The sequence below is a fragment of the Myotis yumanensis genome, unplaced genomic scaffold (genome assembly GCF_028538775.1).
Source record: "Myotis yumanensis isolate MYYU_CA2020_CCGP unplaced genomic scaffold, mMyoYum1.0.hap1 SCAF_6, whole genome shotgun sequence".
NCBI classification, from domain to species: domain Eukaryota; kingdom Metazoa; phylum Chordata; class Mammalia; order Chiroptera; family Vespertilionidae; genus Myotis; species Myotis yumanensis.
Window position 1 is genome coordinate 84373479 of NW_027223757.1, and position 27775 is coordinate 84401253.

Genomic DNA, 27775 nt, shown 5'->3' on the forward strand with positions numbered 1-27775 from the left:
AATCTATTTGACCTACACTAATTGGACAGCATAGACTGTTTTGCAATTTTTCACTGAAAAACAACTTAAAACAAAATAAATGGTTAGAGCTACGGCATTACTCAAATTCAGAAGGCTCTTTAGGGAAGAGGAAGTGGCAAGATAGAAAGATGAGGTGGGTGTGGCTGTTGCATTCAATGGAGACGGCAAGAGAAACTAGTCCAGGGGCTCCGTCCCTGAGGGGTGTCCGTAGGAAGCTTCTGCAGAGGCTAGAGATTCCTCCCTCCAATCTATGGAATTTAAAGATGGTGAAATCTTGACCTGGAGGCTTAGGTGGTGTTCCTAGCCTCTGCCCTCTTGCGCTGCGCAAGCAAGAGAGCTGTTTCCTGTCCTTGCCTTGCACAGGTGTCTCTGAGCCATTAGCCTGGACAATAGTCCTCCCCTACTCCCCCCGCCCCCCAGCTCTTCTAGTCAGAGCTCTGGGTTTGGACGAATAGCCTGAGCTCAAGAACGGATGTGATCCGGGGTACAGGAGAAGGAGCTGGGGTGGGGGTGGGTGGCGGGGGGCGCATGTACAGAGTCAGGGGCGTTCCCAGTCCAGAGGGGCTTCCCAGCAGCGGTCGTGGAAAGGAAGAGGGTGGTGGTGACAGAGATGGGGTGGGGGTGGGGCTGATACTGAGGTAGGCATGGGTTGATCCTGGAAGGCTGTGCATGGCAGCGAGGAGAGAAAGGAGCGGAGGGCGCCGAGGAGAGGCGCAGCCATTTGAAGCAGGTGATGGAGGATTTACTAACGGAGGAGGCGTGGGCTTGATGACAGGAGGAGGGCGGGGAGCGCGCCGCGCCCTGAGCGTGTGTGGGATGCATGTGAGAAGCGTGATGGGCCGCGGACTGGTGAGAACAGAGGTGGGGCGGGGGTGAGAGGCGCAGGTCAGCCAGGCTGCGATTCGCGGTGGGAGAATAATCGGGCTGCGCACATCTGGCCGGCACTTGCAGTCTCCTCTCATTTAGATTCCCGTAATTTCCTCCTTTCGATGAGGAAAGCCAGGTTCGGATAGGTTAGGTGGCAGCGGAGGGTGGGGGCCCAGGGGAGAGAGCCACAGCGGGGAAAGGGGCGAGCGCCGAGCTCCCAGAAGAGGCGTGAGCTGCGCGCCGCCGGGGGTGGGGGGTGGGGGTGGGCGGCGGACGCCGGAGGATCGGGGGCGGGCCGGCGGCAGGCCGGGGAGTGGAGTGGGGAGGAGGGATCGGCCGGCACACGCCGCCCCTGGCAGGCCGCCCGAGCGCGCACGAGGAGCTGCCGCTGCCGCCGCAGCCGCCGCCGCCGCCGCCGCCGCCGCTCGGGATCGCCTTGAGCCCCAGATTCCGGAGCGCTCGGCTCTCATGGCAGCCGCCTCGGCGCCCGGCCCCGAGGCCCGCTAGGGGCGGCCCCGCGCCCCAGCTCGGCCCCACGGCGGAGCCCGTCGGATCCGGCCTCGCCTTGCGCCCGGAGCGCGCCGCCTCGCAGCCCGAGGTGAGGACGGCGAGGGCAGGGGCGCTCAGGGCGAGGGGCGCTCGGGGACTCCAGGGCCGGCGTCGCGGCCGAGCCGCGCGCGGTTGAGACGGGAAGGGGGCAAGTCCTGGTTGAAGTCGGGAGTGGGGTCGGAGACTGCTCGCTGCTGGGAACCAGACCCCGCGTCCGCTCCGTGCTCAAGGCCTCCCCTCGGCGCGATCCCCATCCCACGGGCTCCTCCGTTCTGCTGCGCCCCTAGCCCCGGCCCCTCCACGCTGCCCATCCTTTAGCTTCTTCCCACAGAGCCTGATTCCGGGCCGTGTCACCCACCCCCTCGCTGGTTCAACCCTTCCCCGCCCCCGCTCGGCCGCTGCCTTCACCCCCTTCTTCTGTCCGGACTCCCCGCTCCCCCTCGGCTTCTATCGCTCAGAACCGCAATCCGTGCAGCTCATCTCCGCACCCGACCGCCTCCCAGCCTGTGCCGTCCCACAGGTGTCCGCACGTACGGCCTTCCATCCGTCCGTCCTTCTTGGGGCCGGCGCTGACCATGCCCAGCGGCTGCCGCTGCCTGCATCTCATGTGCCTGTTGTGCGTCCTGGGGGCACCGGTTCAGCATGCCGTAGGTGAGCGCACCCCGGACGCAGGTCGCGGCCCTCTCCCGACGTCCCCCGCTTGCACGTTGACCTCTGCCGGCCAGAGACGGCACTGCAGCCGCTCGGACCCGCGGGGTCGGTGAGACCCAAGTCATCCCTTGGACGAGTGTCTGTTCGGCCCTGCCCCAGAGCTGAGCCCACCCAATTACTGGGGCCCCGCACCCTCCCCAGCCCAGCATCTCAGGGAGCCCAACCCGGACCCGGGCTCACCCCTCCCACATCCATCTCTTGCAGCCGATGACTGCAGCTCCCACTGTGACCTGACCCACGGCTGCTGTGCGCCTGACGGCTCCTGCAGGTACCTCTGAGCACGTGCTCCTAAACCCTTTGCTCCTCTCTTCCCAGCCCATAACCAAAACCAGGTCAAGCCCCAGGGCAGTGTGTCTAGGGCCTTAAGACTCTACTGTTCTCCCCCCCGCCCCCCCCCCCCCCGCCCCCATGGCACACAGGGCAGACTGGCCGCCCCCCCCCCCCCACTCCCCTTTGCCTTGACTCTTCCTTCTTCCAGCCTTTGCCTCCCCGCCGTTTTACTCTCCCAAATCTGACCCAGGAATTCTGTAACATTCCTCCTCAAGACTAGGAGAAAGGCCTGGAGCTTGAGAGCGTCTGGAGAGTGGGAGCCTGGAGGGAAGGGAGAGATAGGCAAGATATAAAGAGAATTGGTTTGGCCTATAAAAGAAAGGCTGCTGGGCGGGTTGCCGGGGAGAAGACCTTATGGAAGAGGATCTGTCTTGATGAATTTGAGTAATTGACTCACTGGGGTGGGGGTGGGGGTGGGGGCAAATCCAATAGCTGGAGGGAAATGTGTCTGGATGGACATGAGGAAATTACTGTCAGGGCTAGCTGCTGGAGAAGCTGGGGGTGTTTTGGACTCAAGGATGGAAGGCTTTTTTTAAAAAACAGGTCAGGCCCTAGCAGGACGCTCAGTGGTTAGAGTGCAGGCCTGCCGGAGAGTCATGGGTTCAATTCCTAGCCAAGGGCACATACCTGGGTTGCAGGTTTGATCCCTGGTCCCCATCGGATCCTGTGTGGGAGGAAACCGATCGATGTGTTTATGTCACATCAATGTTTCTCTCTCCCTCTCCCCTTCCTTCCACTCTTACTGAAAGTCAATGGAAAAAGTATCCTCACTCCTTGGGTGAGGATTAAAAAAAACACAGGTCAGGCTTTTGCCCTGGAATCAAGGGCACTCTTTTAAAAACAACACACATTTTGAGTCTCAGATATGCCAGGACTGATACTGGGAGTATTTACAATCATCTTAGCTTCTTCCTCAACACATCCCTGGAAAGTGCATTCCCAATTTACAGATCAGGAAACGAAGGCTCATAAGGATTAGACAAAGGGCAGAACCAAGACTTGAGTGCTGGTGTCAGATGATCTGCACAGCCCACACCTATCTCGGATGGGCCTGCTTCCCTTGGGGACTGTCATGTCTTGTTTTCGAGATGCTCTGGTCTTGCCTCCACTTCCTCACATCCCCCACCCAGAGCCCTGACCCTGTGCTTCTCCCCATCAGGTGTGACCCAGGCTGGGAGGGGCTGCACTGTGAGCGCTGTGTGAGGATGCCTGGCTGCCAGCATGGTTCCTGCCACCAGCCCTGGCAGTGCATCTGTCATGGTGGCTGGGCGGGCAAGTTCTGTGACAAAGGTAGGGGAGTAGAGAGGGCGGCTGTTGGTCTGGAGACCCCATGTGTCTTGAAAGAACATCAACTCCTATTTATTGTGTCCAGCCCCCAAACACATTAGATCATTTTAGACTTCATACCTATCTGCTGTCTGAATTGACCCTTAACCTAACCCCATGAGATAGGCAAGGCAGCTGCGGAAAATGGTACTCATTTTACAGATGAGCAAATTGAGACTCATAGATGAGCTACGACTTGCTTGAAGTCACTGAGACAGACTGACATTGCCAGGGCTAGGAGCCTCCTGATTCCGAATTCAGTGTTGTTTCCCCACCATACATACCAGCTGGGGTGGGGGTGGGGGTTGCAGTATGAGCTGCACCCACAGAGCCTTAGGTGGGGCCTGGGCAGGTCTGGGTGCCAGATGTAAGGGGCTATCCCAGAACCTTCCCTGTCTCCTCTGTAGATGAGCACATCTGTACCACGCAGTCCCCCTGCCGGAATGGAGGCCAGTGCGTATATGATGGGGGCGGCGAGTACCACTGTGTGTGCCCACCAGGCTTCCACGGACGGGACTGTGAGCGCAAGACTGGACCCTGTGAGCAGGCAGGGTGAGTATGGCCCCGTGGGGTGAGTTCAAGGTTAGGTGAGAACTGGTGACAGAAGGAGGCAGGACTGTTGGGAGGCTGGTGATGAAGTAACAGGGCTGAGGGTCAGAAGCCCCACTGGGGGCCCCGGAGGATAAAACCCCAGCTTGCCAGTGTCCGTAGTTCCGGGTTTCTCAGCTTTTTTATACCATCTGGGCCATTTCTTCAACAAAAATCTATAGGAACTACAGATGTAACAGATCAATGTGTGATTGCTCTGGCTGTTGGGGGGGGCGGGGTGGGGAGGGGTTGAAGACCTTGGACTCCCCTCATCCTCCCAGGAAAGCTGCCCCTGTGGCCCCTAAGGATGTTCTAGCAGCAGGCTTAGCCTCATGTGTGCCTGAGGAAATGGGCCTGTAGGGCGGGGTCTGCCCTCATTTCTGTGTCAGGCCTGAGAGCCTTGCCTCTGGGCCAGGCCCCATGCTAACTGCTTGATGTTGGTTATCTCATTTAACCCTCACAATGTGGAAGCTGGAAGCTACTTCCATTCCCATTTTTAAAAGGAGATATTGGAGGCTCGGAATGTGACTCAAGGTGACATTGCTGGGAGGGGGGTGGGCGGAGTGGTCAGGATGCTGACCTAGGCTACCCTGCAGGTGTGAGTCCGTATCAAAGCCCTCTCCCACCTCCACCCCAGCTCCCCGTGCCAGAATGGCGGCCAGTGCCAGGACGACCAGGGCTTTGCCCTCAACTTCACGTGCCGCTGCTTGGCAGGCTTTGTGGGTGCCCACTGTGAGGTGAATGTGGACGACTGTCTGATGCGGCCTTGTGCTAACGGCGCCACCTGTCTGGATGGCATAAACCGCTTCTCCTGCCTCTGCCCTGAGGGCTTTGCTGGACGCTTCTGCACCATCAACCTGGATGACTGTGCCAGCCGCCCATGCCAGAGAGGGGCCCGCTGTCGGGACCGGGTCCATGACTTCGACTGTCTCTGTCCCAGCGGCTATGGCGGCAAGACTTGTGAGCTCGTCTTACCTGGCCCAGCCCCTGCCACCATGGCAGACATGCCCCTGGGGCCCACCTCGGCTATGGTGGTGCCTGCCACGGGGCCTGTCCCCCACAGCGCAGGGGCTGGCCTGCTGCGCATCTCAGTGAAGGAGGTGGTGCGTAGGCAAGAGGCCAGGCTAGGTGAGTCTAGCCTGGTGGCCGTGGTGGTGTTCGGGGCCCTCACTGCCACCCTGGTCCTGTCCACGGTGTTGCTGACCCTGAGGGCCTGGCGCCGGGGTGTCTGTCCCCCTGGACCCTGTTGCTACTCTGCACCGCACTACGCCCCAGCTCGCCAGGACCAAGAATGTCAGGTCAGCATGCTGCCTGCAGGGCTCCCCCTGCCACCTGACCTGCCCCCTGAGCCTGGAAAGACCACGGCACTGTGATGGCGGTGGGGCTTTTGTGCCGTCTCCACCTCCTCTGTCCTTCAGACTGGAATGGTCCTCACTTGCCACCCCTCAGCAGCTTCACACAAGAAATATTATTTTTTTAATACACAGAATGTAAGATGGGAATCTTATTCAATAAAACTATGAAGTTATAAGTGGACTCCTTTTCCAGAAAAACCTGCCTGGCGTCACTGATGAGGGCTGAGCAGAGGCCTGATTCTGGGGAACCCTTGGGGCTTTGCCTTAAGCCTGGTTCTCAGAGAGGAACCCATGACACCTCCCCCCGGGAGAGTGCCAGTGAGGTAGAGCCATGGAGGAGAATGTAAACAAACAGCTCTGCAGCCACCCAGCAGAGGGCGAGACAGGGGCCACCCCGGGGGGTGGGGTCCTCAGGGGGAGGAGTGGGCTCCCTGCTGGCTGCTCTGCAGCAGCTGCTGGAACAGGGAGTGAGGCTGGTTGCGCAGGACGGCAGGGGAGTCCAGCTCCACGACCCTCCCAGCTTGCAGCACCAGCACCCGGTCAGAGTTCAGGATGGTGTTGAGCCTGTGTGAGAGGAGGTGGTCAGTGGAGGATGGAGGGCAGTACCGTAAAGCAGCGGTCACCAACTGGTGGTCCATGAGGTCCGAAAGGTTGGCGACCGCTGCCCTCAACCAGGAAGCTGACCCACATTCCCTCCTCTCCTCCCCTAGACAGCATAATTCTGCCCCAGGCTTTACCCCGGCTCTGTGCTGGGGACCACAGATGCCTTCAGACAATGTGCTATGAGAATGAGGAGCTGAGGTTCATGGAAGTTTGGACTCTCTAGGGCTCTAGCCCCTGGCGTCCCTGACACTATGTCCCCTGATTGGAGTCTCATGCCGGATGCTTGCACACCTGTGGGCAATGGTTAGCACTGTCTTGTTGGCGAAGCGTTTGCAGATGGTCTGCTGGAGCAGCTGGTCTGTTTTCTGGTCCACACTTGCCGTGGCCTCATCAATGCACAGGATCTGGACCATGTGGAGGGGGTGGGCAGGAGGACAGAGAAGAGGGCTACCCTTGGCTCCTGCCCAAGCACCAGCCCCCGCCTTCCGGCGGGGCCCAGCCCAGCCCACAGCTCCCCACCTCCAGCTCTAAAAGAAAAACTAACTTGGTCCTCTGAGACTTCTCCCTACTCACTCCCTCACCCCTCACATGCCCCTGCCTTCTTCCCAGCCCTCTCGAATGTCTCCTCCTCTCACCTTACCTTGGCATCTGTGAGGAGAGCCCTGGCCAGACACAGCAGCTGCCTCTGCCCCAGGGATAAGCTCCGGCCCCCCTCGCCCAGCTCACCATCCAGACCACCTGCAAGGCACAGCATCTTCACCCCTGGGTCCTAGGTCTCTCTCTGCCACCTCCCTGCTCCCTCCTCCTCCACCCTGCAGGGTCGGGCCTGGTACTCACCCATGGACCCGATCACCTCACTCAGGTGGCACTGCTCCAGAGCCTGCCACAGGGCCCTGTCCTCATACAGGCCCCGGGGGTCCAGGTTCTCCCGGACAGTCCCACTGAACAAAAAGGGCTCCTGGGGGATGATAGCCAGCTGGGACCTAGGGGACAAGGAGGGACATGGGTCTAGGCTGGAGATGTGGTCACTTCTGTGCCCAGCACAGGTTTTAGCTATAGGTCTACACCTCCAGAGAAGCTTGGGGAGGAGCCCTGAACATAACCCTCACTCAGCTCCCCCGCTGCTCAGCGTGTTCCCAGAACCATGCAGGTGCCATGGGGACACGAGAGAAACCAAAGGCCCACCCTCTGTCCTTCAGGAGCTTCCATCTCACTAAGCTACAACACAAGACTGGGGTAGCGGTGTGGCACTGACTCCAGCAGTCACTGCGACAGCCGTGGTGGCGAGGAATGAGTAGAGAGTCTGAATGGTAGGGAGGGGATGCGTCAAGATTGGAGGGCCTGGAATAGGGTCCTGAGGAGCCATATGGTGGAGCTATAATGCAAGGCCACCACAAGTTAGAAGAGAAGGGAGGAAAGGCAGGGCCAGGGCCTGGGATCAATAATAGGCTTTGGAACAGAGCTCCTCTACCTTTTCCACATCAGAGAAAATGACACTAGGCTAACCTGGGGCTGGTGGGGGGAGTTGTTTAGCACCAGATGTGGCCTCTTGTTGCCAGGGGCAACTGGCCCAGGTCTCGAGTGCCCTGGGCATCACCTGCCAAGCCTGAGGGCCGAGAGAATGACTATCTTGGGCACAGCACCGGGAGGCTCTGATTCAGGACGCAGTGGCCATTGATCTAGAGTGCAAGGTGTATGCTGGGAAGTACAAGAAAGATGAAGCTGGAAAGGTGGGCCTGGGTCAGATTAAAGACCTGAGACCACAGCTACATCCCTGGACCTGAGGGTAGCGAGCACCGGGAGCTCGCCATCCTTGCCTGCTGCCTGCCTTCTCCCCACAATCGACCCTGCTGCCCCGAGTCTATGGAAAGCCTTTCGGCTAGGCTTCCTCTATGTGCCAGAAGTCTGGTTCTCCTCTCCTCGCTCCCTCAGACCTGAGCTCGGCCAGCGCCAGCTGGCTGGTGTCCACTCCGTCCAGGAGCACTCGCCCCGCACTGGGCTCCAGCAGCCGGAAGAGCACTGACAGCAGGGACGACTTTCCAGAGCCCGTGCGGCCCACGATGCCCAGCTTCTCTCCGGGCTGCACGCAGAAGGTCACCCCATCCAGGGCATTTGGCAGCCCTGGCCGGTACACCAACACCACATCCTGGAACTCCACGCTCCCCTGCGTCAGCCAGCCAGTGCCTAGCTGGTGGGGTTCGTGGGTGGGAGGTGGAGGAGACGGGTGAGACGGGGAGACATGGGGAGAATGGGGGATGGAGAGTGGAAGGAGGGGGAATGAGGAGAAATGGATGGCGTGAGAGAGAAGGTGGGGGAAATGAGGACACATGAAGGAGAGATGGGAGAACAGACACAAGATGAGGGACACAGTGAAGGAAGGGGAGATCGTGCGGGGACATTGGAGGAGCTGAGAAAGATGGCGAGGAGTGAAAGGAAAAGAACCTGGGGAATGACTGGCCGTTGGGAGGGTCCTTCAGGGTTCCAGTGCCCAGGCCCGGGGCACAGGTGCAGGCCTACCTGCCTCGGCTGGCCCTGGGGCTCCTGGGGTAGGTCGCAGGAGTACTCCTCCAGCCGCTCGACGCTCACCAGCATGGTTTCTGTCTGCGTGAAGCTGCTCACCAGGCCAGAGAGCAGCCCCGTCAGGGACAGGGCATACGACAGAGACAGGCCCACCAGTCCTGGCAGGAGAGGAACACCAGGCACTAGGGGAGGCTTGGTGGGGAGGACTGAGGCCGAACGGGAGAATCTCAAGCTGCGGACTGCGGGCATTGAAAGGAGGCCCCAGAGAAGCGGGAAGATGCCAGCAGCAGACCCAGGGCCACAGGACGCCAGATGCCAGGCAGTGGAGTGGGTCCGCAGAGGCTCTGAGGGAGGACGGGGGGCCTGGCAGAGTGCTGGGATGGGGGGAGCAGGGCAGGGGCAGAGATCAGAAGACTGGGTCTAGTACCAGATCCAGCATCACCTGGGAAAGTCACTTCTTGAGACTCAGTGTCCTCAACTCTAAAATAAGGGGCAGGAGAATTAGGACACATACTCACAGGGACCCTGAGTGGCAGGTGAAAATGCTGGGGGGCGGTGCAGGGAGAGGGAAGGTGGGGGAAATGGGGCAGGGGATGGGAGTCGCATGCTTCTGAGGCGAGTGAAGGCTCCCGGGTGGTACCTGGGTTGGCGAGGCCCTGCTGGTGCTGCACCAGGGCGATGCCTGCGATGGCACTGACCACTGCGGCCCCCATGAGCTGTAGCCGAATGTCCAGCCACTGCATCGTGGCACTGGAAGCAAACTGGCACCTCTGGTTTAGCTCCAGGAGCCTCTGGTTCTTCTCCTCAAACCTGGGGGAGGTCAGGGGGGGAGCAAGGCCACCCACTGTTGCAATCACTTGCCCAGACTCCCCCACAGAACGCCTTCTTCTGGGAGCTGATCAGCACCCCCACAGGCCTCCCTGAGGGTACGGAGAAGTCAGTGCGGTCTGTCACAGGGAGTCTGCCCACTAGCCCTTTTTTCTGTCTCTTTCCTCTTTCCCTTAGTGCCTTCCCTTCTCAGGAGACCTGCAGCCACTCTCTCCCATGTGCTTTTCTTCTTAAGGGGGATCCTCTGCCCCCTCCCCCCAGCACCTCACACCCTTGCTCTGGTTGGGAGAGGCAGACTCCACACACCTGTCAGTGGCCCCGCAGGCCCGGAGCACTGGGAGGCCGGCCAAGGTGTCGGCCAGGTGGGTGTAGAGTGGAGACAGGGTGAGGCTGCCCAGACGCCGCAGCTCCCGCGAGGAAGCCCTGTAATGGCGCTGCACGCGGTAGTAGATGATGCTCAAAGGCGGCAGCAGCAGCAGCAGCCAGGGCAGGCCGGCGCCCAGCACAGCCAGGAGGCCCAGCAGGCCTGCCGCGTTGGCCAGGAGGATGTTGAGGATGAAGGGCAGGCTGTCGTCCACACAGGCCACGTCAGAGGAGAAGCGGTTTAGGACCCGGCCCATAGGCGTGGAGTCGAAGAAGGTGATGGGTGCCTGGGAGAAGGGATGTGGCTGAGCAAGGGCAGGGTCTGGCACAAAAGGGGTTGGGGGCCACCCTGGGGGAGGTGGGGAGAGGAAGGTCCAAGGTAGAGAATTGGAAGGAAGTAAAGTGTCTCCAGAGTTTGGGAGCAGAAAGGAGGAAAAGGTGGGGCCAGGAGGAAGACTATCGCAGGGTACAAAGGACAGAGACTGTCCCTCTGGCCAGTGGTGACCCTGAAAGGCCATGCTGGCCACTCTTCTACCCCTGTGCTAGACATGCCTACGTCCCTCTCCAGAATATGGGGACTTCAGGCCAGTGAGTGAGCTTCAGTTAGATGTCAGGAGGAACATCCTGATTGCCCAGGGCTGGACAGAGTGGTGAGGTTAGTGGTCCAAGTCAGTACTGTCTCATGGTAGCATTCAGGCTCTGGAGTCAGACTGCGGCTGGGATTCCAGCTCTGCCACTTAGATGTGAAACCCCTCAATCTCTTAAAGGCCCCTGTTCCTCATTTCAAAGATGGGGATAAAAGCCCAGCTGGGTCGCTCAGTTGCTTAGAGCATTATCTAAGGATGTCCTCGCCAGTCTGGCTCAGTGGATAGAGAGTCGGCCTACGGACTGGAGAGTCCCAGGTTTGATTCCAGTCAAGGCACATGCCTGGGTTGCGAGCTTGATCCCCAGTGGGGGGCATGCAGGAAGCAGCCAATCAATGATTTTCTCTCATCATTGATGTTTCTATCTCCCTCTCTCTCTCCCTTTCTTTCTGAAATCAATGAAAATATATTTTTTAAAAATACGCCAAGGTTGCAGGTTCCATCTCCAGTCAGGGCACATACAAGAATCAACCAATGAACGCATAAATAAATGGAACAACAAACTGATGTTTCTCTCTAAATCAATCATGAAAAAAAAACGAGACTAATAGAACTGCACCTCACAGGGCTGCCGGTAGGATTAAAGGCATATATATAGCAGCCAGGTGCTCAGCACAGGCTGCCTGGCATGGAGAAGGGCTCAGTGACTGCCAGATATCGGGACGACTACTGGGAGGCACAGTCTCAAGGGCAGCCCCCTCTCCCCTTCTCTGTCCCCCAACTCTCTGTCTTTACTTGGGCGACAGTCCTATCTTAAGGCAGGAGACTAGGTTGAAGGACTTTCTGAAGTATCTTTCGAAGCCAGAGTAAGAGAAATGAATTTCTTCGCAGCCTGAAGATGTCCCCTCCTTGGCTCCGGAGAAGAGGCAGAACAGTAGGCAGCTGCTCCCTGACAGGCAATGGACTGGGTGCATGGCCTGCTCTCTAGGGAAACAGCCTTGCCTCGGTCACTGACACTCTCAGAGCCTCAGTTTCCTCATCTGTAAAATAGGGACAATAATACCTACCTCACAGGGTAATTATGAGGTCCAAATAAGACAACAGATAAGAATGGGCTTTGTAACAATAACATTAATAATAATTGCCAATTGAGCATTTAGTATGTGCCAGGCACTATCCTAAGCACTTTCTTTCTTTCTTTTTTTTTTAAAAAAATATTTTTATTGATTTCAGAGAGAAAGGGAGAGGGAGAGAGAGATAGAAACACCAATGATGAGAGAAAATCATTGATTGGCTGCCTCCTGCACGCCCCCTACTAGGGATTGAGCCCGCAACCCAGGCATGTGCCCTTGACCGGAATCAAACCTGGGACCCTTCAGTCTGCAGGACGATGCTCTATCCCAGGGGTCCTCAAACTTTTAAAACAGGGGGCCAGTTCACTGTCCCTCAGACCGTTGGAGGGCCAGACTATAGTTTAAAAAAAAACTATGAACAAATTCCTATGCACACTGCACATATCTTATTTTGAAGTAAAAAAACAAAACGGGAACAAATACAATATTTGTATTTGCATGTGGCCCTCGGGCCGTAGTTTGAGGACCTCTGCTCTATCCACTGAGCCAAACTGGCTAGGGCTATCCTAAGCACTTTCCATAACCAATTAATTTATCCCCATACTAAGTCTATGGATAGGCAAAAGACTAGAATAGATATACACATAGCAACCAGGATGGATCTTAGAAACAGCCCTAAATATAAACCGAAAGAAACAAAATTTCACTTATAAAAATACAACACAAAACGGGCATTTCACACAAAAAAAACCCCAAAAAGATACACATTAAACACAATTAGAATGTTGCTTTTCAAGGAAAGTAGGGGAAATGCAGATAGGGTATGCAGAAAAAGGGATGGATAGATAAATAAGTAAAACACAAAAGGGTCTTCGCATGGACTAAGGGGTGCTTAGCTCAACCCTCAGCCCTTTAGAAGTCCGGATCGGAAGTGACTCTGAGTGCGATCCCTCTCTCCCCATGTGACAGCGGAGGAAGCTGTAGGTTAAGTAGCTGGGTCTGAACCCAGGCAGCCCCTCTGCTCTCAGCCTTTCCAGGTCACAAGCTGTCAAGTGCTGCACTCATCTGTGAGGGGCTAGATTCTCCTGAGGACTAGGAAGTAGGATGGGGCCCTCGATGGAGCCCAAGTATAGGGAGGGCTCCCACATGCCATGCCCACCCGCTCATCCCCTCACCAGAAGGACTCGACACAGCAGGCGGCGATGCAGGATGGCGGCTGCCCGGAGGGTGCCCGCTGCAAAGAGCACTGCCCGGAGGAGGGTGCAGAGGGAGTTGACACCAGCAATGGTCGCATACACGGTGAGGTAGAAACGGATGTCTGAGGAGCCGTTGGGGGCAGCTTTGGGCAGCAGGAACACTGAGGTGCTGGGTGGTGGGGAGGAGGCTGTGGGCCACCAAGAGTAGAGCCACTCGGGGGGGTGGGGGGGCCACCTCCTCCCCTACACTACCTCTCCCCATTCTCCAGAGAGACAGCCCCGGGAACACCAGCCCTACTCTCCTGCCTCCCCCACCCCGCCTCCCCCCACCCAACTCTCACTCCCTGTCTGGCAACCACTCTGAGAGCGCTGGGCCTGCTCCCAGCCCCAGTCACTCACTAGAAGCTTCTGGGGGAAAAGAGGAGCAGCTGGGGAGAGAGGAGCCCAGCAGGGTCCGGGGGGGTCTGGACTGACACCTCCTGGGAGCTATTCTTGTCTGCCTTCAGCTGAGAGATCCAGTGGGAGAGCCACCAGTCAGCAGCGTTCCTTGTGGCTGGGTGGGGACAGGAAAGAGAAAGCTGTGAGAGACTCACCTCCTTTATCCGAATCCTCTGCCCCTGACTAGTTCTCTCCTTCACCCTGCTGGCCCTCCCACCCTGCCACTATTCCAGGTCCTCCCTGGTGTGCGCTTCTCTCCTGGGTCTATCACTCCACAGGTCTGCGGGGAGCTTGATCTCAAATTTGCAGAATGGGGCAGATCCGAAGATGGCTACAGAGTGCATCTGTCTGGCTTCTGGGACTCTCTCAGAACCGGGGACAGGCCTATTGTCTCGGTTGTCGTCCATGTCTGGTGAGTCTTGGGCTTTGTAAGAATTAGTCCACAGGGAAGGCTGTGATGCACCTAGAAGACTAGGCTGTGGGTGGGATAAGGGGTCCGGGGTTTACTCCTACCTTGCATGAGGAGCAGCGAGGAGAGGATGGCCAGGGCCAGGCCCAGGCCGATGGCCCTCCAGTAAGCTCGGTACACGTGGAAGGCCACAGCGCCCTCCTTCTTGCTTTCTTCCTGCAGCAGGCGGCCAGATGCGCTCTCTTCCACCTCCAGCCCCTCCTTTGTTTTCTCTGGGCTCCATACTGACTGTGCTGTGGCTGGAAGGATCGAGGAGGTCAGGGGGGGATGACAGCTTGCAGGATGACAGCTGAAAACCTCAGTGTTTCAGAGAGACAGGCAAGCTCTGTGAAAACCGTATGCCTACTGTCTTGTGGTGAGGAGCAAGCCACTTCCTGTCATTCTTGGGCCGTACCTGAGTCAGACTCTTGTCCATCTTCAGCCCAGACTTTGGGGACAGCTTGTACCAATGGCAGGATCTCAGAGGGAGGCCCTGCAAGGTAGCAGGTGAAATTAGGAGGGGACTGTTCCAGAAATATACTAGGTTTTTCTAAAAATGTGTGTCAATTCACCCGCCCCCTCACCCACCACCCTTCTCGTTGGTCCCACTCTGGCAGGGCTCTGTCTGAGACCCCGAGACTCTGGGCAGGACCATCAAGTCCACCCTCTGTGTCAGGAGCCCAATCAGCACAGACAGAAAACGTCCGCCCTTGGGAGAGTCATAGCCCCGTGAGCACTCTGCCCAGCGTCACCTCTCAGTGCCACCAAGCTTTTTCCTGACGGCTCACAAAATTCCCAACACTCTGGTGGAGCCTCATTTCCTCCTGCTTCTCTCCCAGTGAACCTGCAGACAGTCATGCCCCTCTGGATAATAATCCTTCAGGATTTTTTTTTTTAAATAAAAAAGACTGTTCTAAAACTGCTTCCTCTTCTCCATGGACATCAGACTGTTCTCAGAGGTCCAGGGACTGTAAGTTCCCAATGTACTCGGTCACAAAGCCCAAGTCCCCAGTCCACTGGCATTTTGCGGCGTGCTGCTTTCCCTCCTGCTCTCCATTTACTCACATCTGTGAAGGCAGGACAGGGGCTCCCATGAGACAGAAGGATGGCTGGGCCCAGGCCACACATGGAGGGTGGCAGAGTCCGCACTTGACAATCCATCTGTCCCTCTTCCCCAGTTACACCCAGGTAGGTGGTCCCTCACGGGCCGGGCTCCGGCCCTGGCAGCCCACATTACCCGCCTGGACCAGGCGCCCGGCCTCCAGCAGCAGCACCAGGTCAGCCTTCTCCAGGTACTCGGTGCGGTGGGTGCAGAGCAGCCGCGTGGTGTGGCTCAGCACCCCCAGGATGCACCTGTGCAGCAGGTGGTTGGCCACGTCTGCATCCACAGCAGCCAGAGGGTCATCGAGGAGATAGAGCTCCTTCTCCTAGAGAGTGGTAGGGGCACCATGGACACCAAGTCCCAGGTCCTCTGGCCAGAACCCAGACCTCTCCTAGGACGTGATCTTGAGGGACTCAGAGAAGACGGTTCAGAGGAACTCTGGGCGCTACCCCTCAAGCAAGCGAGAAAGAGGTGAGACCTGAGGTGGACTTCCCTCCAGTCAAACAAGGCCAGTGCCCCAGGGCCAATGCTTAGCTTTGCTGGGTCCCAGTGCCTCAAGCCACATAATAGGTTTTTTGTTTATGTTTTAAATATGTTTAAAGAGGAAGGGAGGGAGGGAGAAAGAGAGAGAGAGAGAGAGAGAGATATTGATCGGCCTCTGGCATGCATCCTAATTTGGGATCAGCCCACAACCTGGGCATGCATCCTGACCGGCAATCAAACTGGTGACCCTTAGGTGCATAGGAAGATGCTCGATCAACTGAGCCACACTGGCCAGATCAGGGCACATAATAGTTTTTAAAGGGCCTTTAATTCTGCCCTGAATCTGCAAAAGGGGAATGGGGTAAAGGAACTACCAACTCAGGAGCATGGGTGAGGGGGAACCAGATGCTGATGACAATATCCCATACCCTCCGGCTAAGCTCCCAAGGCTCTGGACTTGCGCATCGTTAGCTTACCTGGTAGACAGCACGAGCAAGGGCAATCCGGGCCCGCTGTCCCCCGCTGAGCGTCACACCCTTCTCCCCCACCTCTGTCAGGTCTCCAGCAGGAAGGATCTGATGGGACAGGCCTCTGAGCAAGCTCCCCAATACTTTCTACCCCATTTCCTATCCCTTTGCATAGAAATGAGTCAGGGAGCTTGAAAAGACTGGTCTTGAATTGGGGGTGGGAGGGAGCAAGCCAGAGGGAATAAGCTGTAACAACTGGCATTTACTGAGCATTTACTATGTGCTTAGCACTTTACAGGCATCATCTCATCCAATCTCCATGACAACTTTATGAAGATGGCATTATTTCCTTTCCACAGAGGAGATCAAAGCTCAGACTCACCACCTTGCCCAAGGTTGTTCCACACCTCGCGAGGGCGGGACCCGAGCACAGACTCTTAGCCACTCCATCACAGTGCCGCACCTTTCTAACAGGCAAGGGTGGTGATGGGCAAACTCAACGTGAAGACTGTGAAGGTTTTTCAAGGAGTGACCTCGAGGCTTGCTGTGGCCCCACGAGTGACCTCCTTAGCTAAGGGGTCCCAACACCAGAGGAGGCACCTGTGGTCCACCCGATGGTGAGTCCAAGGAAAAAGCTTTGCTGTTCCTCTTTTCTTACTGCCTAGAACAGTTCCTGGTAGACATTTGCTATAGATGCTTGATGAAGAAGTAAGCAATAGATGGACAGAGGATGCCCCATGGTCATAGTCAAAGGTCCTCCTTTCCAGCAAAGTGCCACATTTACCTGGACAGGGGAGTGGTGACGGCAGTCCCGCAGGGATATGGGGGTTGGGTGGGGAAGTCATGGGAGAAATGCGGAATCTCATCCCCCCTAAATTTAGTACTCTGGATGTGGGGGACCTAAAGGGTTCTCCGGGCTTCCCTACAGTAACCTTGACTCTCCCAAGTCTTCCCACTGGGAGGTAAGGGAGGGTCTCTTGAATAAGATCTCAGCCTCACAGGGAATCCTTCCCTAGCCCCAGGAGACTCAGGGTCCCCCCAGCGGCTATGTGGAGCCCCGTCCCCCTCCCTCCCCCAGCTCACACTCTGGGAGGAGCAAAGCCTGATGGCCAGTCCTAGGTAAGTGATGTCTGAGTGGAAGCCACCCCCTCCCAGAGTAAGTCTCTGGTTTGAGGTGTCAGGGACACGAGCACACAGGTGGCCAAGAGGTTCCAGGGCCAGGCACTCACACTGAGGTCGTCATTGAGGGCGCAGGCCTCGAGCACCTCCTTGTACAGCTGGGCATCAAATGTCTTCCCAAAGAGAATGTTGTCTCGGATGGTGGCAAACTGGATCCAGGGCTCCTGAGTGGCCAGGCCGAAGCCTTTGGACAGGTCCCACAATGCCACGCGTCCACGCAGCCTGCAGAGAGCCAGGCCGGCAGCATGGGGGCCGACTCCAGACTGAGTCTCTCTGTGCCCAGCCCCTGCCTCCAAGAAGCCTTTCCAGACTGCTGTCTTCTACACAGGGTCCCCCTTCATGTCACATGGCTCTCTGGGTTGGCAGCCACGAAGTCCTAAATGAGGCTGTGGGCTCTTTCTGGATGGGGAAGGGGAAACCTGCTCTCTGACTGAAGCCAAGCAGCTGTCACAACTAGATGTTCTCAGAAGCTCAGAAGAGAGCATGGCCACTACCCTGACTTAAGCATAAAAGAAGAAAGCCTCCTTCACGCCTCGGCTCTTCTCTGGACCCCTTCCCCGCACAACCACATATTCTCAAGGAGCAGCTGATGCTGGATGTTTCCATTTATTTCTTCACTCACTAATATAGCACTTGTAACTCTCTGGTGTGATAACGATGAGAACTCACTTTTTTGAGAGTTTCCCCCTTTCCAGACTGAAACCTCTCCCAAGAGAGGGACTATGTCTTCTTCACTTGGCATCTCTGGCCCCTAGAAAAGGTCCACCACATAGCAGGGGCTAGGTAAGTGTTGCTGAGGGCAGAGCTGAGGATGGGGACGCTAGAGGTTGCTTACCTGTGGAGCTCCCCCGCGATAGCGGCCAGCAGTGAGCTCTTCCCGCAGCCCACCTTCCCCACGATGCCCACCAGGAGACCCTGCAAAAAATCCACACAGTTAAGTGCCGGGTCTGCCTCCTGAGGCCCCGGGCTGCTAACCATCCCACGGAGGCTTCTCTCTAGGCCCCAGTGAATCTGTAGGGAAAGAATTCGCCATGAGGGACAAAGCCTAAGAAATTCCAAGGAAAGCTCTGAGGCAGGCATCCCAGAATGGGGAGAGGGGAGGAAGGGACTCCAGGCTTTGGGGCCTGGATGCTGGGCTGGCTAAGTCCACCTGTGGCTGGACTTCTGTATCTCAGGGCAAATCGCAGTGTTTCAGAAGTGCCTATTTCTGTCATCTGCAGTTTAAAATTTGGTGCGCTCCCTTCATTTCTTAGTTGTAACACACATTCATTGAGCTATCTCCCTGTGCAAAAAGAAAAAAAAATCCTTCTCTAGGAAGAGGCAGAGCTCCCAGAAGCTCTGTCTGTGATGAGCCCCCCTCCCCCGCTCCCCAGCCAGCCAAGACTCTGACTCATCTACGGTAGGCACCAAACCAACGTGAGCCCCTCCCCTGGGAATGCTCCCTTTTTCTGGCTACAGCGGCAAGTAGGAGGGCTCTCTGCCTGACATCTTCTGCTCAGTGCAGAGTGGATCCACGGAGAGAGAAAAACGAGGCAAGCAGAGAGAAAAGCGGACAGAAGGGAAGAGCTCTCTGCAAGTCGAGGCCTGGTTCTGGGCTGCTCCTGAGACGGAGCTGCATGCTTGCTTTCGGATTCTGCAATTCATCTGCATATCCTTACTATACATTCTTGTTTGCTTAAGATAGCTCCAGTGGGTTTCTACCACTTACATCCAAAAAAGCCCCAACTGACACATTAGTAAAATTCCTTTGAAAAATTCCAGCCTTGCCCTAACAGGTTTGGCTCAGTGGATAGAGCGTCGGCCTGCAGACTGAAAGGTCCCAGGTTCGATTCCAGTCAAGGGCATGTACCTAGTTTGCGTGCACATCCCCAGTAGGGGGTGTGCAGGAGGCAGCTGGTCGATGTTTCTCTCTCATCGATGTTTCTAACTCTCTATCCCTCTCCCTTCCTCTCTGTAAAAAATCAATAAAATATATAAAAAAAAAAAATTCCAGCCTTATCTTGCCTGAACTAAGAGGAAAAACAAAATATACAGCCCAAGCCGGAAACCTGAGCCAAATGTGGTGGAGACAGTTCAGCCACCACCAGAGAATGCGGGGTTGAGATGTGGGGCAAAGGGTTGGATGGGGTCAGGGGACCATGAAAACAGGACTGGGGTAAACAGGAGTCACTGTGCTACCAGTAATGTTCTTTCAAGCGCTTCTGTGCGAATGTATGTCCTGGTGTGAACCGCAGGTTGTGATTCCTTTTGCCAAGCTAAAGAAAGGACTATCTCTCTCATTTGCAAAATCCTTTTCAGAAGGGGCTGCTGGGTCTCTTCCCGGGGCTCAGCCTGGGGGCTGGATCAGCTCTGGGGTCGGTTCTGAACTGGATACCCTCTAGCGGACATGGAAGATCCAGGAGACAAAACACTTGCTGGTCTGGACTGGGTGGGTGTGAGCTGTCTGAAGACCACAGAGAGATGTGACTACGTAAAAGCTGTGTGGGGAGGAATGACATTCAACGAGGTGGCATCTCTTCCTCAATTACAGCCTGCTCACCAAAACCTCTCCAGTCTTCCCCTCGGGATTTAGAGCTACAGGGCCATCTAGCCATGATGGGCTCCATCCCTGCTTATCTGTCACTGAGTCCCCATCTTCCTTATTAGCCTGGGGACTCTCCTAGGTTGTCTGACCAATGGCAACGAACCTTCTTCACTTCAAGGTGCCTGATGAAGGTCTCCTGGCTGGCTCCCACTGGATCCCAAGAGAACAGGGCTTCGTGCAGCTCCAATACTGTAGATGGCTCTGTGGGGGGATCTGAACAGGGAAGAAGCCACTCAGCTTGGCCTTCTAACCCACCACCTACCTGCTAGGGGCGGGTAAACCAGGGGCATGCCGTTAGCTTGCCTGTCCCATATCTACCTGCCGAGGGCTAATTCAGCCTCCATCTCGGTCTGCGGATTCTCCCCCAGGAAATAGCCACCTGCTCTACCTGGACCCTGTCGCCTCTGGCTTCTCTTGGTAGCATCTATGTGCAGTGCCCAGGGGGCTACAGTTCCCTCCTCACCTGTGCCAGGTGTTACCCTCTCGCTCCCCATTACCTTGGCTGTAGTAGACCTTGGGGTTGTGGTTGGGAAGGTCGAGGAAACGCTGGATCCGGTCCAAGGACACTTTGGCCTCCAGGAGGCCATTGATCACCCAAGGGAAGTTGTTGAGAGGAAGAATGAGCATGCGTACCAGTGCCAGGGCCGTGAATACCTAGGGTTGAGGGGGGAGGGTTGTGAAGCATCTGAAGGCCTGCCGTATGGGTGGCCCTGTGGACGGGTCTGCGGAGGGAAGAACAGGGCAGCAGCAGAACTGAGGGGCTGGTTGGACAATCCTTGGATCAGAGGTGGCAAAGGTAGCCATTCCAAGAATCCCAGATGGTCCTCCAGGGATCCAGGTTGTACCTGAGGCACACAGCCTAGCCCAGTGGTTAGCAAACTGCGGCTCGTGAGCCACATGCAGCTCTTTGGCCCCTTGAATGTGGCTCTTCCACAAAATACCGACTTCTGCACATGGGCCACGAACTTTCAATCGCACTGTACATGCGCGCCCACACGTGGTATTTTGTGGAAGAGCCACACTCAAGGGGCCAAAGAGCTGCACGTGGCTTGCGAGCCGCAGTTTGCCAACCACCAGCCTAGCCCATTCTCAGACCTTCTCAGAATTTCTAAGTAGTAAGCTTCTGGCCCGGGGCAGAAGCAGCACAGGATCATGGATTTTTTTCCCTCTCCAAGGCCATCAAAATGAGAAAAAAAGGACCTAACAGAGCTTGGGCCTGACCAGAAGGTGGGAAGAAAGAGGAGAGGAAAAAAGGAATTCCTTCACAGAGGGAAGGGTTACATATCTGAGGCCCCAGCAAAAGTCCCTTCAGAGAATTCCCCTCGGTTGGAACAGAAAAGGCAGCCAGGGATCCTCCTCCCTCCTTCCCAGCCAGAACCACCGGCTGAGGCCCCTCCCCACTCCACTGCCGTCTTCTTGCTGCTGTCTCCCTCCATCCTCCCTGCCCCCTCCCCGAGTCCTTACCTTGGTGGCAGTGAGCTGGTGCCCCAGGAGGACATAAGTGATGAAGATGACAATGGAGATGACGACTGGCAGGGCAGCCCACAGGTACACACAGGCTGCGTCCAGGTATTTGATGACCCGGAGTCGCCCCAGCTCTTGAGCCCGCCAGGCCTCTACTCGGGCCTCCAGCACCTGCTCCCACCCGAAGAACTTGATGACCCGCATGCCACTCAGCAGCTCTGTCATGAGCTAAGGACAGGAACAAGAAAGCAGTGTGAGGTGGAGACACTTCTCGTGTGTCTCCTCTGCCTCGTCTTCCCCAGGCTCGGAGTAGAGGATGCTGACTACCCTGAGCCTCCGGATACTTCCTAGCCCTGGTTTTCTTCCTCACCTCAGCTCTTTCTGTAAGTCCTGTCCTGAAACCCTTTCAACTTGGGTTGCTTCCCCTCCCCGTCTTTTACTTTTCCATACACTCCAGCTGGGGACAGGTCAGAGCTGGGCCCCCCTAAGAGATGAGCTGGTGGAAAGTGCAGAGGGTTACCACACTGGTACAAGCATTCTTCATTAGATGAGGGAGGAAGGACTGCTTCCCAAAGCCAGGAGATAAGGGCTTCTCGGGCTGGTCACCAGTCTGGCCCATGGCTTAGGTGGTATGGGAACTATGCCGGTAGGAGAATACAGATGTAGGAGGCCACACCACAGCCTGGGGTTAGACGGGCAGAGGGGCCCAGGCAAGATGGGCAAGGGCCAGAGGAACTCTTTGGATCCTGTTATACACCCACAGCCTGCAAGCCACAGAGGCACTGGGAGCCTGCACAGATGGCCTTGGAGACCTCATCGGTCACGAGTAGGAAAAAAGGCCTCATGCTATAACCAGCTATCAGGGACAGCCCCCTCTCCGTTAGCACCAAAGATGCTGACAACTGCCTGGCCAGTGTTGCTCAGTTGAGCGTCGACCTATGAACCAGGAAGTCACAGTTCAATTCCTGGTCAGGGCACATGCCCATGTTGCGGGTTTGATCCCAGGAGGGGCGTGCAGGAGTTATCTAATGAATGATTCTCTCTCATCATTGCTCCTATCTCTCTCTCTCTCCCCCTCTTCCTTTCTCTCTGAAATCAATAAAAATGTATTTAAAAAAAAGATGTTGACAATTGTGCTGTATGGACCTCCAGGCCTACCATCCCCTCTGTAGAGGTACCTACAATCACTGAAAAACCCAGAACTGACTCAGCCAGATGCTTAACACCTGGAGCTGGCCCGGTGGGAAAGTGAACTACTCCCTTCTGCAGAGCCCACCTCTAAGAGGCAGCTGGGGTTCCCCTGGGCTTCTCCACATGCAGCCATGGGGTGGTCTGGGCCCTACATGAGGAGGGAGGAGACTCGGGTCCTGGCTCTATCACTAAAAACTCATTTGGTCCCAGACAGGTTACTTCCTTCCTCCTAGGGTTGCTGCTTAGGACTGCATGAACTAATAATATTACCAATGAGCCCCATTTATTTAGGGCTTATTTTGTGACTGGCACCGTACCAAGCATCACCTCATAGGAACCTCACAATGACCCTATGAGGCAAACTATTACCCTCATTTTACAGATGAGGAAATGGGGGCCCAAAGAGGTTAAGTGACTTTCCTGAGGTGATTAAACTAGTACCTGGCAAAGTTGGGATGTGCACCCATGTCCTTCTCCAGTCTGAGCTCTCAAGTTCTAGGTCACACTCCCTCCCTCAGGCTGTGCATGGGAGGACCTGGGGACCGGGATGCTGGGTGGGGGTCTCCAATCGTGGAGGGACCTCAAGCAGCCCCTCACCTTAACCCGCGTGTCCTTGTGCTGTAGCATCTCCTGGTTGCTGGCCATGATGCGAGTGGCAATCACTTTGTTGACAGGAACCAGCAGCAGGGCCAGGATCAGACCACCCACGAAGGCCACCCCCACTTGTTGGTGCAGCAAGTAGAGGGTGATGGCCAGCTGCAGGGGCAGGCCCCAGGCCTCATGGAAGCTCCCAGCAAAGTTCAGCAACCGCTCAGAGTCAGTGCCTAGGAGGTTGAGGGCCTCCCCAACAGGAGGACGTCGGGGACCCAGCTGTGAAGCCTTGCGGTACAGGATGTTCAGCACGGCTCCCCGTGCCTGAAGTGTCACCTTCCGTAGCTCATACCCATACTGATTCTGCAGCACGGCGCCCAGCACAGACCCGGCGGCGAGCCCCAAGGCATAGAGCAGGCCATTGCTTAGGGGCTCCTGCCCCTCCTCCAGGAAGCCCACCAGTAGGGATAGCAGCAGGGGCCCTGAGAATCCCAGCATGGTCCCCACCAGCTTCAACAGTCCAAGTGCCAAGTAGCACCGCCCAAAGGCCCCATACAAGGCTCTCCACAGCTGGGCCCCCTCCTGCCAGTGTGCCTGGAAGACACGGGCCAGGTAGGATGGGTGCAGCCTGTAGGGAAGGCGGCAAATGTCTTGGGGCTGCTGGAGATTTCCATGGGACCCACGGGTCAGCAAGGGTGCGAGCCAGGCATAGGAAAAACGTGACAGCCAACTCTCTCCATCTTCGGCTATCTCAGGTTCCTGTCCCTCGGGCAGGAGGGGCTCCCAGGGTCCCCGCGGCAGACCAGGGACTGCCCAGCCTAGTCCGTAGGCCACGAGGGAAGCCAGCTGCAGGATGAGAAGGCAGAGGCGGGAGAGAGGCCCGGGGAGAAGTGGGGGCAGAAGTGTGCCTCGCTGGCAGTGCCACAGCAGGGTGAGCACTAGGGCTGGGGCTGGCAGGAAGGCAGCCAGAGCCAAGGCCAAGGGCCCTCGGGAGTGGCCATGAGGGGAACAAGCCAAAACCCACAAAGCCAGGCCGTGGCTGATCCAGGCCACAGCTGCCACACCCCCTGCCAGCACCTCTAGCCCTATGGGTCCTGGGCCTGCCCCTGGTGGCAGAGCAGCTGGAAGGAGGTCTAACAGTGGGAAGATGGAGAGCAGGAAGGAGGCTGTGAGTCGGAGGCGCCAGCCGGGACTGCATGGCAGGTTGTAATCTGGACTCCTGGGGATAAGGGGGGAAACAGAAAAGGAGGCACATCATGGTTGACTCAGGGCCCAGACAGACCTCCAATAACTCACTTCCCTGGAGGGAATCGACTCCCTTTCCTGCTCTATGCACCTTATTCCTACCCCACTTTACCCAGGAACCTAGGGCCTTTTCTCCCAGGAAGTCTTCCTGGATTAACCTAATCCACTTTCTAATCTACCCACACCACTTTTGATCATTCTTCACCACAGAAATTAACAGTTTTGAGTTAAGGTCATACAAAATAAGAAGGCTCTAATTAGAAAAAAATTCTACATTTTCATACTGATAACCACTTCAGGATGAGTATTTACTTTCACAGAAATATCTACCTAAAATAACCCGTAAGTTCACCTGAAACACTATTAGGTGAATAATACTCTTATAACCTAAATGTTATGATGCCTCAGAATATCTACTCTCAGTCTTTCCAGTGGTTGTAGAGGGTGGGATAAATCATTCCTGTGACTCCTTTAGCTGAAATGCAAAACTCTTTCCGGTTTTGTCTATATCTTCTTGCATGGGAATCATGTTTTTAATAAACAAAAGGGTGCTCTGTCTGCATTAAAAATCAAGCATCGGAAAACACACCTACAACAGTGAATATCAGAATGTCTTGAAAGTTCATAGAAAAAGAGGGCTGAGCCCTGGCCGGGTGGCTCAGTTGGCTGGAGCATCATCCGGTAACCAAAAGGTGGCAGGTTTGATTCCCAGTCAGAGCACATACCTAGGCTGCAGGTTTGATACCGTTGGGGCACATATGGAAGGCAGGTGATTGATATTTCTTTCTCACTAGTTTTCTTTCTCTCTAGTTTTCTTTCCCTCCTATCCTCCCTTCCGTTCCTCTCACTCTAAAAATTAATGAAGCCAGGCTGGCGTGGCTCAGTGGTTGAGCATCAACCTATGAACCAGGAGGTCACAGTTCAATTCCTAGTCAGGGCACATGTCCTGGTTGCGGCTCGATCTCCAGTGTGGGGCGCGCAGAAGGCAGCCGATGAATGATTCTTTCTCATCATTGATGTTTCTATTTCTCTCTCCCTCCCTTCCTCTCTGAAATCAATAAAAATATATTTAGACAATAAAAAAATAATTAATGGAAACATATCCTTGGGTGAGGATTAAAAAAAGAGAGGACCTTGGGACCAGGATGCTGGGTGAGGGTCTGCAATTGTGGAGGGACCTCAAGCAGCCCCTCACCTTAACCGCATGTCCTTGTGCTGTATTTCCTTTGTTGGTAGGGGTGGGTTACTGAAAAAGTTTAATTGTAGATTAAAATGCTTCAGATTTCCTTTAAAAAGTTCAGATGATCAGTAATATGAAGGTGTTTATATTGGAATAAAAGTCAACCTTTAATAATCTGTTTCTTAAGCTGTGGAAACAGAGGAAAGAACACTTTGGAGGCCGATATACTGGCTCCAAGTTGGCCATCAACCAGTCTCATGACCTTGGGCAAGTCTCCTTCCCTCTATGCACCTAATTTTCCTCATCAGTACAGTGAGCAGTGAAGACTCTGGACCCAAAGCTCTCTGAGGCCCTTTCCTGTATGAGATTCTGGATCTTTCTAACTCTTTTTTAAAAATGCACAGCCCTAACCGGTTTGGCTCAGTGGATAGAGCGTCAGCCTGCGGACTCAAGGGTCCCAGGTTCGATTCCGGTCAAGGGCATGTACCTTGGTTGCGGGCACATTCCCAGTAGGGAGTGTGCAGGAGGCAGCTGATCGATGTTTCTCTCTCATCGGTGTTTCTAACTCTCTTTCCCTCTCCCTTCCTCTCTGTAAAAAAATCAATAAAAAAAAAACACAAAGTTTGATGAATGAAGTGAGATAACCACCATTTGTATTGATTACATAATATTCTTTCTTGCCTTTTCCTTAGACTGTGAGTTCCCAAAGGACTGTATCAATTTTTAATAGATACTCCTCTGAGTAGACTGTGAGTGTCTGTGCTGACTAACCCTCCCTTTTCTTTTAACTCATTCTGCATGAGACAAAACAGGCTTCCTCCCAGCCCAAAGCTTCTCTTACCTAAGGAGGGATTCATCAGTTCCCTAATTCATCTTGGATAGGAACACATCCCATCCATCAGGTTAAAGACTCCCACAGGCAGGGACTACCTTGCCCTCCTGCCTTGTCAGTCGCCAGAGTAAGACTAACTTTGCCTTATACAGCCATATAGGACCTAAGTACAAAACCAAGGTGAGTTTAGCAACTGCACCGTATTGCTCCAACCCCAGGCAGGGTAAAGGTTTAATTTTGCTCTTTTCTCTTGCCTACTGCTTCCTCTCCAGCTGAGCACATGTGCTTTTCTTAGCCTAGGAACACCGAGGTTTCACAGATGGAAGAGGTGAGAACTGGTCCCTCAACTAGAACACAAGTTACCCTTTTTGGCTAAAAACATTGTTCACCCAATCACACCTCTAATTCATGACAGTTGTGTTTGAACATCTGAAAATCTACAAAAGTGATGATTTCTACTATGCATCGGGCCTTTAAAAATGTGGTGTGGCTCAATGGGTTGAGCGTCCTCCCACGCACCGAGAGGTCACTGGTTGAATTCCAGGTCAGGGCACATGCTCAGGTTTCAGGTTCCAACTCCAGTAGGGGGCGTGCAGGAGGCAGCTGATCCATGTTTCTCTCTCATCCATATTTCTACCCCTCTCTCTCCTTCTTCCTTCCTCTCTCCAAAAGTAAATAAAAACATATTTTTAAAAAACGTGCCATGCACTGGCGCTATATGCTTAAATGCATGACTTGATTTAAACCTCTCATCAAAGAAAAGCAACTTGCTCCAAAACAGCCACACTGCTGCAAAGTGGTATGCTCACATTTTATTCTACGTTTGCCCTACTCCAGAGACCTCACTATTCTGGTTACACTGCCGCGTGGATGTGGGTTCGGGGAGAGGTCTGCAGGCACACACGGACAGATGTATGTGCACCCCGTCTCTACGCACCTAGGGGTCCCCCAATAGCAGGCACTGAGCACGGCGAGGAGCGCGTGGGGCAGGGCGCCGAGTACCAGCTGGGTGAAGCAGTGGCCCGTGGTGTCCCCCTCCCACACCGGAAGCGGCTGCAACACGCTGGTGCCACACAGCTGGGCCAGGAGCCGCTCCATGGAGGCTTCACCTGCGGGGAAAGCCAAGGGTGGAGAGAGGGAAGGTTCCTCCCAGAGAGGGGTTAGTCCGCGCCCCGGAGGGCGAGGGCCGTGCAGGGCGCCGGGAGCTGGGGAAGCGGGGGAGCTGGGACGCTGACCAGGAAGTGTGGTGTCCGCCGGCACTGACAGCGCGTCCCAGCCGCCTTCCGACCTGCAACCCCGCCCTTGAACCGGGATCTCCCCTCGCAACTTCCCAGAATCCAGACCCCGTCCGTTCTCGCGTTACCTCAGGGGGCCAGGGGAGGCGGTGTGGCTGCCTAGAGCGGGCGGGCGTCCGGGGGCCCGTGAGATCCGGAACCTGTAGCCAGAAGACTTGCTTTTCACCGGATCTCAGATCCCGAGCACCGGTGGAGGCCGAGGAGCGTGCTGCAGCAGGGGCTGCTCGCCACGCTCGCCTGGCGCCCCCTAGAGGCCGGATGACCGCTCTGCTCGGGCGCGGGTCGCCCTCCCGTTCACAGCGCTTTTGCGCTGGCGCTCCCCGCGCGGGGCTTCGGATGGCCGCTATGCAGGCGCGCCGCGG

General features: G+C 55.8%; 2 protein-coding genes across 4 annotated transcripts; one reads left to right on the plus strand and one right to left on the minus strand.

Annotated features, from left to right (window-relative positions):
• The first annotated feature begins 1221 nt into the window (after positions 1-1221).
• On the plus strand, positions 1222-5922 carry DLK2 (delta like non-canonical Notch ligand 2). Of its 2 annotated transcripts, none has more exons than XM_070418541.1 (6): positions 1222-1486; positions 1896-2088; positions 2353-2416; positions 3638-3768; positions 4212-4356; positions 5030-5922. In XM_070418541.1, the coding sequence occupies exons 2-6, from the start codon at positions 2013-2015 to the stop codon at positions 5763-5765; spliced, it is 1152 nt and encodes a 383-aa protein (XP_070274642.1). In that variant the 5' UTR covers positions 1222-1486; positions 1896-2012; the 3' UTR covers positions 5766-5922. The 2 variants fall into 2 exon arrangements, with proteins under 2 accessions (XP_070274642.1, XP_070274641.1); XM_070418540.1 differs by having other exon boundaries at positions 1410-1486; positions 1958-2088.
• Positions 5741-27560, minus strand: ABCC10 (ATP binding cassette subfamily C member 10). Of its 2 annotated transcripts, XM_070418539.1 has the most exons (22): positions 27482-27560; positions 27056-27227; positions 22868-24080; positions 21080-21307; positions 20113-20269; positions 19719-19828; positions 17867-17946; positions 17082-17253; positions 15862-15960; positions 15038-15227; positions 14216-14293; positions 13866-14060; positions 13314-13467; positions 12894-13083; positions 10005-10348; positions 9511-9680; positions 8868-9028; positions 8285-8538; positions 7188-7333; positions 6991-7088; positions 6642-6754; positions 5741-6311 (listed from the first exon to the last, which is right to left on the minus strand). In XM_070418539.1, exons 2-22 carry the CDS (start codon positions 27214-27216, stop codon positions 6158-6160), a joined length of 4467 nt encoding a protein of 1488 aa, XP_070274640.1. In that variant the 5' UTR covers positions 27217-27227; positions 27482-27560; the 3' UTR covers positions 5741-6157. The 2 variants fall into 2 exon arrangements, 1 of the variants encoding a protein (XP_070274640.1); XR_011471871.1 differs by lacking the exons at positions 5741-6311; positions 6642-6754; positions 6991-7088 and adding an exon at positions 7857-8048 and having other exon boundaries at positions 7254-7333.
• Positions 27561-27775: the final 215 nt, after the last annotated feature.

Coding starts and splice junctions, on each gene's coding strand:
- DLK2 (XM_070418541.1), top strand. CDS start 2,013: ATGCCCAGCGGCTGCCGCTGCCTGCATCTCATGTGCCTGTTGTGCGTC. Junction 2,089..2,352: donor ACCGGTTCAGCATGCCGTAG/GTGAGCGCACCC, acceptor CATCTCTTGCAG/CCGATGACTGCAGCTCCCAC. Junction 3,769..4,211: donor GGGCAAGTTCTGTGACAAAG/GTAGGGGAGTAG, acceptor TCTCCTCTGTAG/ATGAGCACATCTGTACCACG.
- ABCC10 (XM_070418539.1), bottom strand. CDS start 27,216: ATGGAGCGGCTCCTGGCCCAGCTGTGTGGCACCAGCGTGTTGCAGCCG. Junction 20,270..21,079: donor ACCAGCTCACTGCCACCAAG/GTAAGGACTCGG, acceptor CCTCAACCCTAG/GTATTCACGGCCCTGGCACT. Junction 7,334..8,284: donor CTGGCGCTGGCCGAGCTCAG/GTCTGAGGGAGC, acceptor CTTGTCCCCTAG/GTCCCAGCTGGCTATCATCC.